This window comes from Micromys minutus, assembly GCF_963924665.1.
Source record: "Micromys minutus genome assembly, chromosome: 18".
NCBI lineage: Eukaryota > Metazoa > Chordata > Mammalia > Rodentia > Muridae > Micromys > Micromys minutus.
The window spans coordinates 2,619,345-2,633,301 of NC_137953.1; the positions used below are offsets into that span (position 1 = coordinate 2,619,345).

General features: G+C 53.7%; 1 protein-coding gene across 2 annotated transcripts in view; it reads left to right on the forward strand.

The window, feature by feature from the left end:
• RAB11FIP5 (RAB11 family interacting protein 5) overlaps window positions 1–13,957 on the forward strand; it is a 35,085-nt gene that overhangs the window by 18,778 nt on the left and 2,350 nt on the right. Inside the window, exons 2-5 of one of the 2 annotated variants that reach the window (XM_080932267.1) lie at window positions 3,053–3,489; window positions 3,582–4,263; window positions 9,513–11,294; window positions 13,768–13,957. In XM_080932267.1, coding sequence (XP_080788393.1) covers window positions 3,053–3,489; window positions 3,582–4,263; window positions 9,513–11,294; window positions 13,768–13,957 — 3,091 coding nt within the window. The remainder of the gene's footprint in view (window positions 1–3,052; window positions 3,490–3,581; window positions 4,264–9,512; window positions 11,295–13,767) is intronic. The other variant, XM_080932268.1, reaches the window with a different exon arrangement.

Here is a 13,957-nt window from a genome sequence, read left to right on the forward strand (position 1 = left end):
CAGGAGTCACAGGAATCTCTGTACAGCGCCATTTTTAGCCTATGTGCTACCAAAGTGAACACTTGCCACTCAGTCCCATAGAATAAGTCTTAAAGGAGGAAAACGCCGAGAGGGGCTGGAGTGATGGCTCAGGGCTTAAGAGCAGGGACTCCTCTTCCAGAGGACACAGGTTTGGTTCCCAGAACCCACCTGGTCACTCACAACTGTGACCTAATTCCAGTTCCAGGAGATCCAGCGCCCTCTTCTGGTCTTGGAGGCTCCTCATGCCTGTGGAACACAGACATGCATGCAGAGGAAACAACCATACATATAAAATAAAATGTGTATAATGTTAATTTTAAAAAGAAATTTGTTTTTAAACCATTTGTGTACATATAATTTTTATGTATTAAAATGAAAACGGTTTTGCATACTAATGAGATGAAGGTGATTCTTTTTGCACAAAGAATTAAATCTCAGTGAGCCACAGCAAGCACACCTGTGATGCTAGCACTCAACACACAAGTTCTAGCCCAGTCTGGTCTACAGAGTGCGCTCTAGGCACATATGTGCATGTGTGAGCTTGAGTGTGTAAACTTAGTGTGTATGTGGGGGTCAGAGGTCATACAAATGTGAACAGCAAACCCCAGGGATCCCCCTCTTCTCCATTGCTGGGGACCAACCTCAGGTCCTCATGCCAACTGAGCCATGTCTTCAGCCCCAGCAGGTGACTCTGAGAGGACACTAATGTCCTGCTTCTGAGAACCTCTCCTCTGCAGTGCTAGTGTCCACCAATGAACCTGACCAGATCTGCTGCTAAACGGAGTTGCACCAGGGTGCTCATGACTCTATTAGACCCAGAAGGACCTGGGAGACAGGGAAACACTCGAGCATTTCTGTGAGGACCCTGTGCAGAAGATTCCCAAAGCCAGGGAATGTTGTCCTGATGTCAGGCTGGCTCCCAGAGGTGATGCTTCTGGCCAGGCATCTGTCCCTGGTGGGCAACCTCACCAGGGAGGCAGAATCGAGGGAGGCATGGACCATGAAGCAAAGAAACCTCTGACGCCATGAGCTAAAGCAAGTCTTTCCCCTTGAAGCTATTTCTACTGAGTAAGATGGCCTCACAGCAACGGCCATGGAACCACTAAGCCCACATTTTTGTGTGTGCATGTGAGTGCAGTGCTGGTAGGGGCCAGAAGAGGGCCTCACAGCTGGAGTTACAGGGGGTTGTGAACCACTTACAGTGGATGGATGATCTGCAAAAGCAGTGTATGCTCTTAACAGCTGAGCTATCTCCCCATCCCCAATGCTTTGCTTTTTAAACGAGCAGTTTTATTTTTAGATTTAGAGAAAGTCAGTTAAAGTTTTAATTTTGTCCCCCACCTCGTACCCCTCCCCCAAGCACCAGTGTCTTGTGTTGCTAACATCTGGCAACAGTGTGGTGCATTTGTTAAGGATGAGAGGCTAATTACCAAAGCATCAGAGGTCTTCACTGCTTAGTTTTTGAGACAGAGCTTCACTATGTTGTCCTCAGCTCGCCTGTAGATCTCTATGTAGCCCAGAATTTGTGGCCATCCTGCGGTCTCCATGGTGATTACACACAAGGGCTCTTTCTCTAATGGCACCTATTTTCCACAATGACATCATCTGGATAGTCCCACGACATAAAAATGCCCCACTCAGTCACAAAAACGCTTTGCCTGGTCACTTCTTTTCCTCCCCTGGTCTCTTTCTTTGTTTCATTTTGGTTTTTTAAGTGGTTTTTAAAGGGGGGAGGGATAATCGCATAGTCCAGGCTGACCTCAAGCTTTCAGTGATCCTCCTGCCTCAGCATCCCCAGTGGTGAGATACAGGCATGCATTGTCTGCCATGCTCTGTCCTCATCTTTCTCTTGTCTTTATAGTTTTGTCTTTTCAAGAATGTCATACGGTGGAGGCCATGAAATCGTTTTGAATTCTTTCTCTTTCGTGTTTTCAAATCTTCCTGTGTCTCTTCACGTCTCAATAGTTCATTCTTGTCACTGTGCAGTCCCACTGTCTGCGCCTGTGTGTCTGTCTGTTATCCACCCATTGAAGGCACATTGGCAACTTCCAAGTCTGGGCTGTTGCAAATAGAGGTGCTGTAAACTTCTGGGAGGCTTTTTTCAGTGGACACCAGTTTGCACCTGGTTAGGTAAAAGCCATCGAGAGTGCCTGTTCCTTGCATGGCAACAGCATGTACGTTCAGCTTCCTGAGAGGTAAGTGACCTGGCAGTGCACACCCACAGTCCCAGCACCAGAGTGGTGGGTGGACTTCACAATAAACTGAAATTAGGTGGTGATTTCAAGGCCAGTCTGGAGTCTTCATACCTGGAGCCATTAAACCAGAATAGGGGTTGTCTCTGTGATTGCCTGGGGAGTGTTTAGCTAAGAAAAGTAGGCTTGGGAGTGGTGGGACAAGGATGTCCTCCTCATCCTTGCCTGTCTGCTGTCTGTAGAACAGGGTGACGACCCCTTGGGAGTACCTGGCAGGGTGGAGGCCGGGGAGGAGAGTGGACGAAGGCGCTTCTCCCCCCCCCCCCCGCTTCAGGCCTCAATCACGCCTGTCTGCCCCTCCACTCCACAGAGGTATTCCTGGCAGGACTTGGGGTGAGTCAGTGCACACGTACATTAGTGCCCTGGGCCTCTGTGTGCGGCTCAGAGTAGACCTGCTGGGACTAGACGGAGGAGATAACGTGAGTCATGGATAGGGCTGTCCGTGCCCGGGGCCTAGAAACGGCAGTTCTCAACAGGGAGAGGGGCTGATGAGTTATTGTGGGGCCTCAGCTCTAGGAAAAGCACTAGTTGGGAGGGACTGTGTCCTGCTCAGTGCTGCCTACTCAGGGGAACCTGAGGAGCTTTCCTAACTCTGGATATAGTTTTCCCCATCATAGATAAGCTTAAGGGTTTCTCAGGTATACTGGTAGCTCCAGAACCCCCGCTTGTGTGCCAGGGCAGGCGCTGGTGGTGGTGGTGGTGGTGGGGTGTCTGTGGCTGTCCTGGGAAGTGAAGACGCTCTAAGACGTCAGTGACCAGAGCCACGCTTCTTCCCTCAGGTGGTACAAGCTACATTCCAAGCCAGGCAAGAAGGAGAAGGAGCGCGGGGAGATCCAGGTGACCATCCAGTTTACACGAAACAATCTGAGCGCCAGCATGTTTGATCTCTCCATGAAAGACAAGCCCCGGTCTCCCTTCAGCAAGCTCAAGGACAAAGTGAAGGGCAAGAAGAAGTATGATCTTGAATCCGCCTCAGCAATTCTTCCAAGCAGCGCCCTGGAAGACCATGACTTAGGCAGCCTGGGCAAGATGGGCAAAGCCAAAGGTTTCTTCCTCCGCAACAAGCTCCGCAAGTCCTCGCTCACACAGTCCAGTACCTCTCTGGGCTCCGACAGCACCCTGTCCTCCACTAGTGGCAGCCTGGTGTACCAGGGCCCTGGGGCCGAGCACCTCACGCGCTCACCAAGCCACAGCACCTGGTTGTCCACTGAAGGGGGTGAGTAAAGGGACGGGGCTTCCCCGGGTGGTTAGGAAGGTAGGGAAACAGGGCTCTTCTTCCAAGTGCTGACAGTCACATTTCCTTTCCAGGTAGGGACTCTATACAGTCCCCCAAGCTGCTCACCCACAAGAGGACATACAGTGATGAGACCAGCCAACTTCGAGCAGCTCCTCCCCGGGCCCTTCTTGAGCTCCAAGGCCACCTCGATGGTGCCTCCCGCTCTTCCCTCTGCGTCAATGGGAGCCATGTGTACAATGAAGAACCTCAGCCCCCATTGCGGCACCGCAGCTCCATCTCAGGCCCCTTTCTGCCCTCAAGCTCCTCACACAGTGTCCCACCTCGGTCCTCTGAGGAGGGGTCTCGGTCCTCGGATGACTCTGGGGGCAGAGGCAGCCACGGCACCAGCAGTGCAGAGGCAGTGCCTGGACAGGAGGAGCTGAGCAAGCAGGCCAAAGTGGCTCCAGGGGCCAGTTGCTCTGGAGAGGAGGAGGGGGCCCGACCACTAGAGAGAAAACCAGTCCAGGTGGCCACACCCATGGTGGCATCCTCTGAGGCTATAGCAGCAGAAAAGGAGCGGAAGCCCCGAATGGGGCTCTTTCACCACCACCACCAAGGGCTGAGTCGGAATGAGCTGGGGCGCCGTGGCTCAGTCGGGGAGAAAGGGAGTCCTTCCCTGGGAGCCTCCCCCCACCATCCATCCACCGGTGAGGAAAAGGCCAAGAGTAGCTGGTTTGGCCTGAGAGAATCCAAGGAACCAACTCAGAAGCCCAGGTACATGCTTAGCACGGTTCCTTTGTGCTCTGAGTGAAGGAGCTGGGGGCTGGGGCTAGGTGCTGGGGACTGGGGGCTGGGAGGAGCTGGGGGCAGGCTGCCTGGGCTCTGGCTTTGCATGGTTAAGTGGGTTATCTTGTCTTCCTGAGCCAAGGTTTGTGCTGTGCCTCCTGACACAGGTGAGTATAGCAAGGGCACAGTGCCATGAGGGTCCTGTGGATCAAGGTGGGCCCAGGCCCTGATGCTTGTGTTGGTGAAACACAGGAGGGAGAGGCATTCCTGTGGCTTGTTGCTTTCCTGTCCTTGTCTCTTACTTTCTCAAGGTAAGGAAGCTTTGAGACTGGGGACTGTACCTTCAGGCACTTTCCCCTGACATTAGATAGATGACTTCCTTTGCTACCCACCTGGCTCTGGGATCTTGTCCCCTTGAGGGACAGGAGTTAAATATTGCTGCTGTACCCATTCTCCTCGAAAGAGACCATGGCAACTCCCTTGAAATAATCCCCCCACCACCAAGGCCTAGTGTTTCTTGACCTCGGGGTGCTCTGCTGGGAATGGTGGGCACAGCTACTGGCACCGTGCCCTGCACCTCTTGGTCCTGCTCAGCCTCTGACCCCCTCTGCAGCTGCTGTATTGTTTGGCAGGGCCCTAAGGAGGGTCTCCATAGGCAGCCTCAGAAATCTGTCTTGCCCAGCATTGGTGACTGTCCCAGCTAGCATCTTGAGGCCAAAATTGTTTCACCCCTCAGTAAGTCGGCCTCTCCCATTCAGTGGGTACAGAGAAGGCTGGGCCCAACTGTGAAGATGCTCCGCCTGTTTCCCAGTCGAGGGAGGGCAGGGCAGTTTTATGTCTAATTTCTTTCTATCATTTTCCTGTGCTTCTTTGATGCCTTAATTTGGGTTAGTGATGGGCAGAAGGTAGGGGGGTTTCTGTCCTACCCTCATTTGGTTTTAGATTCTGTCACAGGCTTGGGTACCTAAGCACCCTGGTTGCCTGCCCCGGGCCAATCTGCAGCGGCAGCTTGACTGCAGGCCCAGCATCTAGGTAGGGCAAGATGCTCACCCTCAGGGACTGTGAGCACCAACAACGCTCTGTCTCACCTTGGGTCCCTGAAGCAGGAGTTGTTGGTTGGAATGCTTGCTTAGAGTTCTAGGGAGGGCTGAGAGATAAGGCAGCTCAGGGCAGCACTTGTAGTTTAGAACCAGACTAGTTACAACTAGAGGAGGTTCTCTGCCTAGGACTAGGAGAGCTAGCCAGCCCACAGGGACCCTGTGCCCCGGGGCTACAGTCAGAAAGCCTGAAAGGTTTTGAGTAAGAGCAGCAGCGCCCTCTAGTGACTCCGTGGCATGTGTGCTCTGAGGAGAGGTTTATGGCCTTGTTCAGTAGCTAGCAAAATGATCCTAGTAGCCTTCCTGACATGGAATGCCTCTGACATGTGGCTCTTATCCTTGACCCTACATATGTGAGGCTGAGAGGAGTCGGAACTGAGCCTTATCTGGGCCACAGGACAGGCTGAGCCCTTGGTGTTGGGCTGTATCCTGGGTTTGAGTTAACGTAGGGCACACATGCTAAGCCTTCTTAGTACCTCTACTTAGAGCCTTCATTTTTGCTCCTTTCCCCCACAGCAGCCTTTGAACACAGGAAGCGATCAAATATGAGTGTGAAAACACATTTAACTGAGGTGTGGAAGGGGTCAGGAATCGGGTGCCATAGTGACCCAGGGGTGTTATTAAATGGCCTTTAGCACTTCTGTGTCTGCCAGTCCCTCCTGAGGTATGGAGATAGATATTACGGTTGTAGAAAGGGTGGATCATTTCAGGTGCTCTCTGGCTAGCTTTAGCACATCCTTTGTTAGCAATACTCTGGTTTTGGAAGCTAGATGCTCGGGTCTCTGCCTAAGCTTAGAAGGCTGCTCTGCGTCTCCTTATGTGTCCTGCTAATGAGAGGATAACCACGCCTCCTGGACATGTTTTCTGGGAATCGAAGCACATCTTAGGAGGTGCCAGGAGCTTCCAAACTCAGGAGGGCTGGCTGCAGAGGGTCCCTTGCATGCAGGTGGCATCTTGAAGGCTGGCCCTAACCTTTGAGGACTTCATAGAGTCACTTGCCACCTCTGTGACTAGTGTTCAGAACACAGTTTGTCTCAGCCTGAGGAAGAAGCTCCAGCTAGTAGTGAACCCTGCGTTTTACAGAGATGGTCCCAGGGTGTGATTTTTAAGCTGGGAATGGTGCCACATGCCTGTGCTCCCAGTACTCAGGAGGTCCTGGCAAGAGGGTCGCTGTGAGTTTGAGGTCAACCTGGGCTCCACAGAGAGACACTATCTCAAAAATAAATAACAAATTAATTAAATAAATAAAGAACAACAACACCTTAAAAGCACGGGGGAGAAACATTACAGTGCGTTGGTGTTTCACATTACGTGACAATTGTCCTGTGGTTCTTGCAGGCCATGAGGTTCATTCCCGTAGGTTGAAGGGACAGAGGTGCTCGGACTTGTCTCTTTCTTCTCAGAATTTGGCCTTGAGAAAGACAAATCAACATATGCTGTTCCCTCCTGCTCAGGAGGGGAGGCTGTGCCGGGATGACTGGGTAGTGGCATTCTCCAGGCACAACCTGCACAGAAGACCATGTGCCCTGGTGGGGCAGGATGGCCTTCAGATGATTAGAGTGTGTGCCTGGTTGCTGGAGGGATGGCTCAGGTATTAAAGGCCGCATTCATAACCAAAAGAATGTGTGCTAGGTGTGGAGCAGGGAGAGTGAAGATGGAGGGTTCTGAAGGTAGGAACAGGCAGGATGTTAGTGAGCTCTGCTGGCTCAGGAAACCTGTTGGGCCTGCTGCCTAGAACCCTGGCCCCAAGAGAGAGCTCTTTGCTGATTCCATACCAACTGGTTTCTATGCTTCTCTGGGGAATGATGGTGGGGAGGAGCTGACTGAGCCTGGGACTCCTAGTCTGCTTCCCTAGTGCCCTTCTCCCTGAAGTCTGACTGCCACAGATTGCTGCCAGCCCGAGGGTGAGGGTGAGTATATGGTGGGGGGGGCAGGTAGGGCCAGCAACGCTAACCACAGGGCTGCCCATGAGAAGCAGAAAGAGGCTAGTTCACAGTGCCCCAGCTCCTTTCCTGGGATGAAGCTTGGGAGATATGGATGCTTCAGGCAGGGCTTTGACCCCAGTGGTATTTAGTCTGTGGCTTCTCGTTCCCCTAACTCTCAGAGGTCAATCTAGACCTCTGCCCTGGGACCGACCTGGAGTGAAGGGAGAAATCTTCAGGGGTGGGGACATCTGTAGGTGGGGACATCTGTGGGGTGGCTCCCTAGACAGAGTTCTTTCCTTTTCAGTGGCTTCCCCCTGTTTTGTTTGTGGAAGCAGAACCAGAAGCTGGGAGCTGGAGGTGGGGTGTGGGATATGTCTCCCCTTCCTCTCCATCTTTGTCTAAGACAGGTCTATCCTCCAGCTTGATCGGAGCTGTTCTAGGGGAGAAATAAGGTCATAAGAATCTTTGAAAGCTTAATTTTTAAAAAAAATTACCTTAAAAAATTGAGATAGGATCTCTCACTGTGTGGCTGTCTGCCCCTGGAGTTTGTTTTGTAGACCAGGCTGCCATCAACTCGAGAGAGAGCCTCCTGCCTCCCCTTGCCTCTGCCTCCCAAGTGCTGGGTTTAAAGGTGTGCTGCCACACTCAGCCTTAATTAATTAATTTATCTAAAACTCAGTGTCTCACAGGCTGCCTTTGAACTCGCTATGAATGGGATGATTACCTTGAACTTCTGGTTTTGACAAGTCCTAGGACTGACTGTAGGCTTGTGCTGGCACAGTTGGTTAATGAACTGCTAGGAGCCGAACCCAGAGCTTCATGCATGTTGGGAAAACATGCCACCAACTTAAACCCTGGTCTCCTTTAAATTTTTTCTTTGGTTGTCAGTATATGATTGTAGTCCAGGATGGCTCTGTGGATGAGGATGTTCCTGTGCTCCTCCTCCTGCTGACACCATGTTTAGCTTTGAAAGCTGAATCCTTATGAGCAACTGGCTGGGTCCTGCTGGAGAGGCTGACCTCTGTCCCCAAGTTTGTTTTTGGAGCTCCTCAGCCTCTGGCTGACCTGGACTCTGTTGCCTGTCAGGTACCATGTACAACCTGTCTAGTTTAGACCTTGAGTTCCTGGAAGAATGTGGCAACCTCCAGGCCCTGCCCTCTGGCCACAGCCCACCTTTCATTGTGACTGGCTAGCAGAGCTGGGCTTCAGCTGCCTTGGCTCACCACCTCTGAGAGGCTGCTGGTTGGGTGGGAAGGTGGTTGTGAGGTGGTTTCCCAGGTGCTCCATTTAGGGGACCCCGGGAGGTTAGAGAACTGAAAAGCTGCCTTGAGGAGGAACTCTGGAGAGCAGGTGTCAGGCCACCAAAGCTGGGGTGTGACGGCAAGCTCAGCCACAGGTCACTGCTGGCCTGCCCACACTGGAGTGTTCAGTTTGCTTTTCTCTTACCGTGTCCCAGGGAAGTGAAGGCTCTTAGATCAGTGTGTACTCTATAGGCTGGCCCACAGGAGGCTAAGATGAGGGTGCTGTCTGCTGTAGGAGAATAACTCTTAGCCTTCGTGTCCCCTCCCCACGTGCTGAGCTTTCTTGGACATCTGCCTGAAGACAGTCTCACCCTTATTCCTTCCTGCAAGAGCTCGGTGAAGCGTAATAATCTGTTTCAGTTTGCAACCCAAGCCCTGCTTGGTTCTCTTAATCCTGTCTTTGTCCGTGGGCTCTGCCAGCATCCTTCCTTTTGGTGCCTCATAATATTGGGGTCTTACTTCGTTTGGTCCCCTGGGCCATGCGGCTACACATCTGCTCTGGGGTGGTGTGGCACCTGGCCTGGTGGAAGTGGGGGCAGGGATGGTACTTGGCCGGGATATTTCCAGTCTCGGCGTTAACCAGGAGGCTCACGGTTTTGTCTTCTCCACAGCCTGGACGTGTCTCCTCAGGTAGAATCTGACCCAGCTGCTGCTCACCCCTGCTCCCCCCAGGTTCTGGCCCCCCCTCCTGCTCCCGCTGCCGCTCCCATGCTAAGCACTAACCTTTTTGCAGCCGCCTCCCCTGCTGCTGCCACTGCCACTGCCGCTGCCACCATTGTCCTTGAAGCCACCCCATCCGGATTCTTGGGGGTCACCAACCCGTTCCTCACCTCCTTGCAGAGCAACCCCTTCTTCGAGGATCTCAAAGCCGACATAGCACTAAATTCTCCTTCACCTGCTCCCTCTCTCCCCAGTGCCTCGAGGGCCAGCCTGGCCCCCCTGGCCTCCCCTGGGAAAGCCCTGTCTGAGTGGGACGACACCTTCAACATCTTTGCTGCTGGCAGGCTGCAGCCAGAGGCCAGGAGTGGGATCCTGGCCCCTGCAGGAATGGGGCTGGAGGAGCATGGGCTGCAAGACCCAGGCCCTAGGACCATGGCAGTGAAAGCAACAGAGCCCCAGGGAGAGCCTGGGGGAGGAAGAGGAGGAAGCAGCATATGGCTAGAGCACAAGGTTCCTGTGGACTCAGAACTGGACCAGCCAAGTACAAGTATGTCTGACCCAGGGCCCCTTGGGTCTTCAGAGACTGGTCCATCCTCCAGAGCCGCCCAGTCGCACCTGCAAGCCTCAGCCTCAACACCAGACGGGGAGCTTCCTGCCTCAGAAGGGGGAGCAGGGCAGAGTCCAGCCGATAGTGGGGCATCTCTGTTCAGCTCCCCAGAAGTTCTCAGTTTGTGGGAGAGATTTCCTGGTTCAGATGACACTTCTGGAGGACGGGATGAGGAGGCCCCCCAAGATGGAAGCCAGCTTTTCCAGGAGCTGAGCACAGCAGAGGATTCCTGGCCTTGGGATGTGATCACCATTTCTCCTACAGCAGAGGTTGCTTCACCTGTCACGAAGGGAGAATCCGATGGAGTGCTTTCTTCCCAGGTGCAGCCTGAATCTCCAGACACTGTGCCCCCCATGGGGAGTGAAAGGCTCCCGGCTTTGCAGCTGGAGACAAAGCCCGAGCAGGGATTGGATGAGGGGCCCTGGCTTGGCCCACCACCTCCCAAGCCACCTCGTCTCTTCACACCCACCAATTCTCAGGTGGAGGAGGACCGAGAGGAGGAAGAGATTGCTACAGGGGGGCCAAGTAGCAGGGGGCTAGGGGTAAAAGAAGACAGCACCCCAAGTGCATTGGTTATTGGTTCCCAAGAGCCTAAGGAGGAGGGGGTAAATCCAGAGTTGGAGGAATGGCATAGACTGCCCTCTGGGACCCTGATAGGTGAGCCAGAACTTGAAGACCCAGTAGAAGAAACTAGTAGCCCTGGGTGTGGGGACTATCCACCTAGCCCCACCAGCTTCCCTGAAGGGTGGGTCCCCAGATCCCATAACTCAGCCAGCTCAACTCTGCTGAGTCAGAAGGACTGGGGGACTTCAGAGACAGGTGAGAGCTTTGAAACTCAGAGCCAAGAGCTAGCCAAAGAGGGGTTTGGGCCTCTCTCAGTCCCCTCCAGGCAGGTGGATCTGTGGGTCAAGAAAAAGGAAGAGGAGGAGGAGAAAGAGGAGGAGGAGAAAGAGGAGGAGGAGAAAGAGGAGGAGGAGAAAGAGGAGGAGGAGGAGGAGGAGGAGAAAGAGGAGAAGGAGGAAGAGGAGAAGGCCTCAAATCCCTTCTTATGTCAGGAGAGCCAAGATCCCCTCAGCCTCCCATCCATATCACCACCAGGGTCAAGGGGACCCTCTGCTCACTCTGGTCCCGAAGAACTGCCCACACCCCCAGAACCTGCCTTCCCCCCTCCCCCTCTCCCACCCTGGGCCAGCCACCGCCATGGAGTGCCAGGCCCTCCATGTCCCCCCCTGCCTATAGCCTGGCCCTTGACCTCTTCTTCCTCACTTCCCGAGGAGTCAGCTTCACCCCTTATTCCCCTTGAGCTCTCCCCCACTGGGGGCTCCCCTACACCATATGGGGAAGACCACGCTGCAGCCACCCCAGCCTCCCCGCTTGTGCTTCTGCCCCTGGAGACACGGCCAGCTGAGGAGCCCCAACCCAGTGGCAGGTGAGCATCCACCCAGAACCCTTCTCAGGAAGATTGTGGGTGGGAAAATGACACTGGAGAAGTATTTCACAGTCTAGCTTCATGGTTGCTGAGGGCACGTGCTGAGATCTCTCTTTGGAGGCAGGTGGTGAAGGCTTTGAAGCCATGCATTTCGTAGGACCAGCTCTGACATTGTTTACACTTGGGACATCAGTGTGGCCCTGTACATGGGGCTTGGGAAGTAGTACCTGATAAGGATAGAAGCTGAGGAATGAGGTTGGAGAGAGTCATCTGCCCTGGCAGGAGATGGGAATGTGAGCTGTATCTACTGTACAAAGATGCCATGGCCAGGGGAATGAGGTTCCACAAAGAGATGATAGTTCTTCAGGCCGTTTGGGTAGTGACAGGTACTAGTGGGGCCCATAGCAGTTTTCTGTCCAGGTAGGATGTTAGCAGAGAGCTATCAGAAGGTGTGGGACTCAGAGAGGAAGCTGAAGGCAGGCTCAGAGGAGAGGAAAGGAAGCCGTCCTCAAATCCCCTAGAAAAGGCTCTCAGCTGCAGCAGGAGCCCCACTGCTTGCTTTACCGTTGGTTTTCAGGGCTGGGCTCCCATTTGTTTAGGGCAGCTGAGTGGACAGCTGATGCCTCTGTGGCCATGGTCTCTACAGCATGAGGCCCTGGGCAGGACGGAGGGTGATGAGACTTGGGATCAAGGCTCAGTGAGTATGACCCAGCAAGGGCAGCCGGTCAGGATGGCAGTGGCTCAGGATCTAGCCCTGGCCTCTGAGGTCCCCAGCCTGCTTAGGCACCTGCTGGCTCGTATGTCCAGGTGGACAGCCAGGGAGACTTCAGTGAGGAAGCTGCTGGTGACACGGTAGTGGGTGGGCCTGTGCCCCTTGTAAGGAGAAGGAGCTGGTGGTTTCCTCATTTCCTGGTGATGGTGTCCTCATCTGGCCCACATCTTGCAGTATAACCCTCAATATATACTCACACAGGGTTTCTTTTCAGAATCAGCTTCATATGTGTGTGAAGTGTGACCTTACACTGTGAAGAGATGGTTGTATAGAACTGCCCCCCTCTCTCAGATGTGTGGGGTTCAGGCTGAGAGCCTCGTACTCTAGCTGCTTGCCGAGAGGGTACCACCACACACAGGGTGGCTGTTAGACAGGTAGCCTTGGAGCTGCTCTCATATGTCTCCTGTGCAGACTCGTGGTGAGAGGCCTGGTGAAGTGACTCCAGGGAAGGTCCCTGTGTGGGGACTGGATTTGCTTTCATATCTGTGAGACTAAACACCACTTATTTCCTGAGGAGCAGTGCTATTGCTTGGGGTCATACTGAGTCTGTGTCAGGGGTGCTCGGGGCTATTCTATTCTTGGCCTGAAGTCTCTATAGGGTGAGTGTGGGTTTATGAGGTTCCCCCAGGACAGGTTAGCTGGTTTGTGGGCCTGATGTTTACAACTTATATAACGATGCGGTACCCTTGCTAAGGCATCCCAGGAGAGGGTTATCTTAGCTCAGGGAATCACTAGGTTTCCTGAGGAGGAGAGCTTGCAGAGCTTTGGCACAGTAGCAGGAACTAGGTCAGTGTGAGGAAGGCAGGTATCCGGGGTAGAGGAGCATCTCTGTGTGTGTGTTGGGGGTGGTGAGGCAGTTTCATCTAGGAAAGGCTGGCCTTGAATTCCTGATGCTTCCGCCTCTGCTGTACTGTTACTACAGGTGTGGACCACTATGTCTAGCTAGAAATGATTTTTGTGAAGGTCAAAAGATTGTTGTTGTTTATGATTGAGGAGGGGGTAGTTGTGGTCCAGGGGGCACAGGCAGAGCCTTCGTTGTCAGGAGAGATGGTTGAGGCTGAAGAGGACAAGTTGGAGTGCCTCTCAGAGAGCTGCTGCTGGAGAAGGCAGGTGTGAAGGAACTTGGTACATGTAGGAGGATCCCAGGGAAGTGGCTGGGCTGCAGGTAACAGCTGGCCTGCAGCTGGTGAGATACCAGGGTGTCCAGAAGAAGTCTGGGAGCCAGCAGCTTAGACTGAGAGGAGGCGGTAGGGTCAGGACACCTGCTGCAGGTCTTGGAAGAAGGGGAGAGGTGGGTAGCCTGGCCGGGAGGAGTGAAGGAAGGACCCAGCAGGTTTACTCGGGCTTAGGTATCAGCATTAAGGTCTTGGCCCAAGTGCTCAGGGAAAGTGAGAGGTTAGAAAAGGAAAGCAGTTCCCATGCTCCACACAGTGATGTGGGAGGAGGCAGGGTCAAGGTCAAGAAGAGGTTTTGCAGGCCTGTCCCAAAGCGTGCGGTAAGCCATTCATAGAGAGGTGGAGATGAAGGAGCAGTGTAGTCTGTGCAGGTCTCTCCAGCCCAGCCCTGAAGTTCTTACACCCACAGTTGACCACTGGGACAGCTGTAGAAGGCGAGGGAAGGGCAATGGCTGGCAAAGACTGGGCACAGAGACAGTGATGTCACCTTTGTCCCTGCAGCTCACCTCCTGTTTGTTTTTTGCAGTCCGCATCCTGTGAAACCCCTCACTGCTGCCCCCGTGGAGGCTAGCCCCGACAGGAAACAGCCCCGCACCAGCCTGAGCACAGCCCTGAGCAGCGGCCTGGAGAGGCTCAAAACTGTCACATCTGGAGGCACCCCACCTGTGCTTTCAGCTTCCCAGCATGGCTCAACTGTGGACACCAAGAGGCTGAAG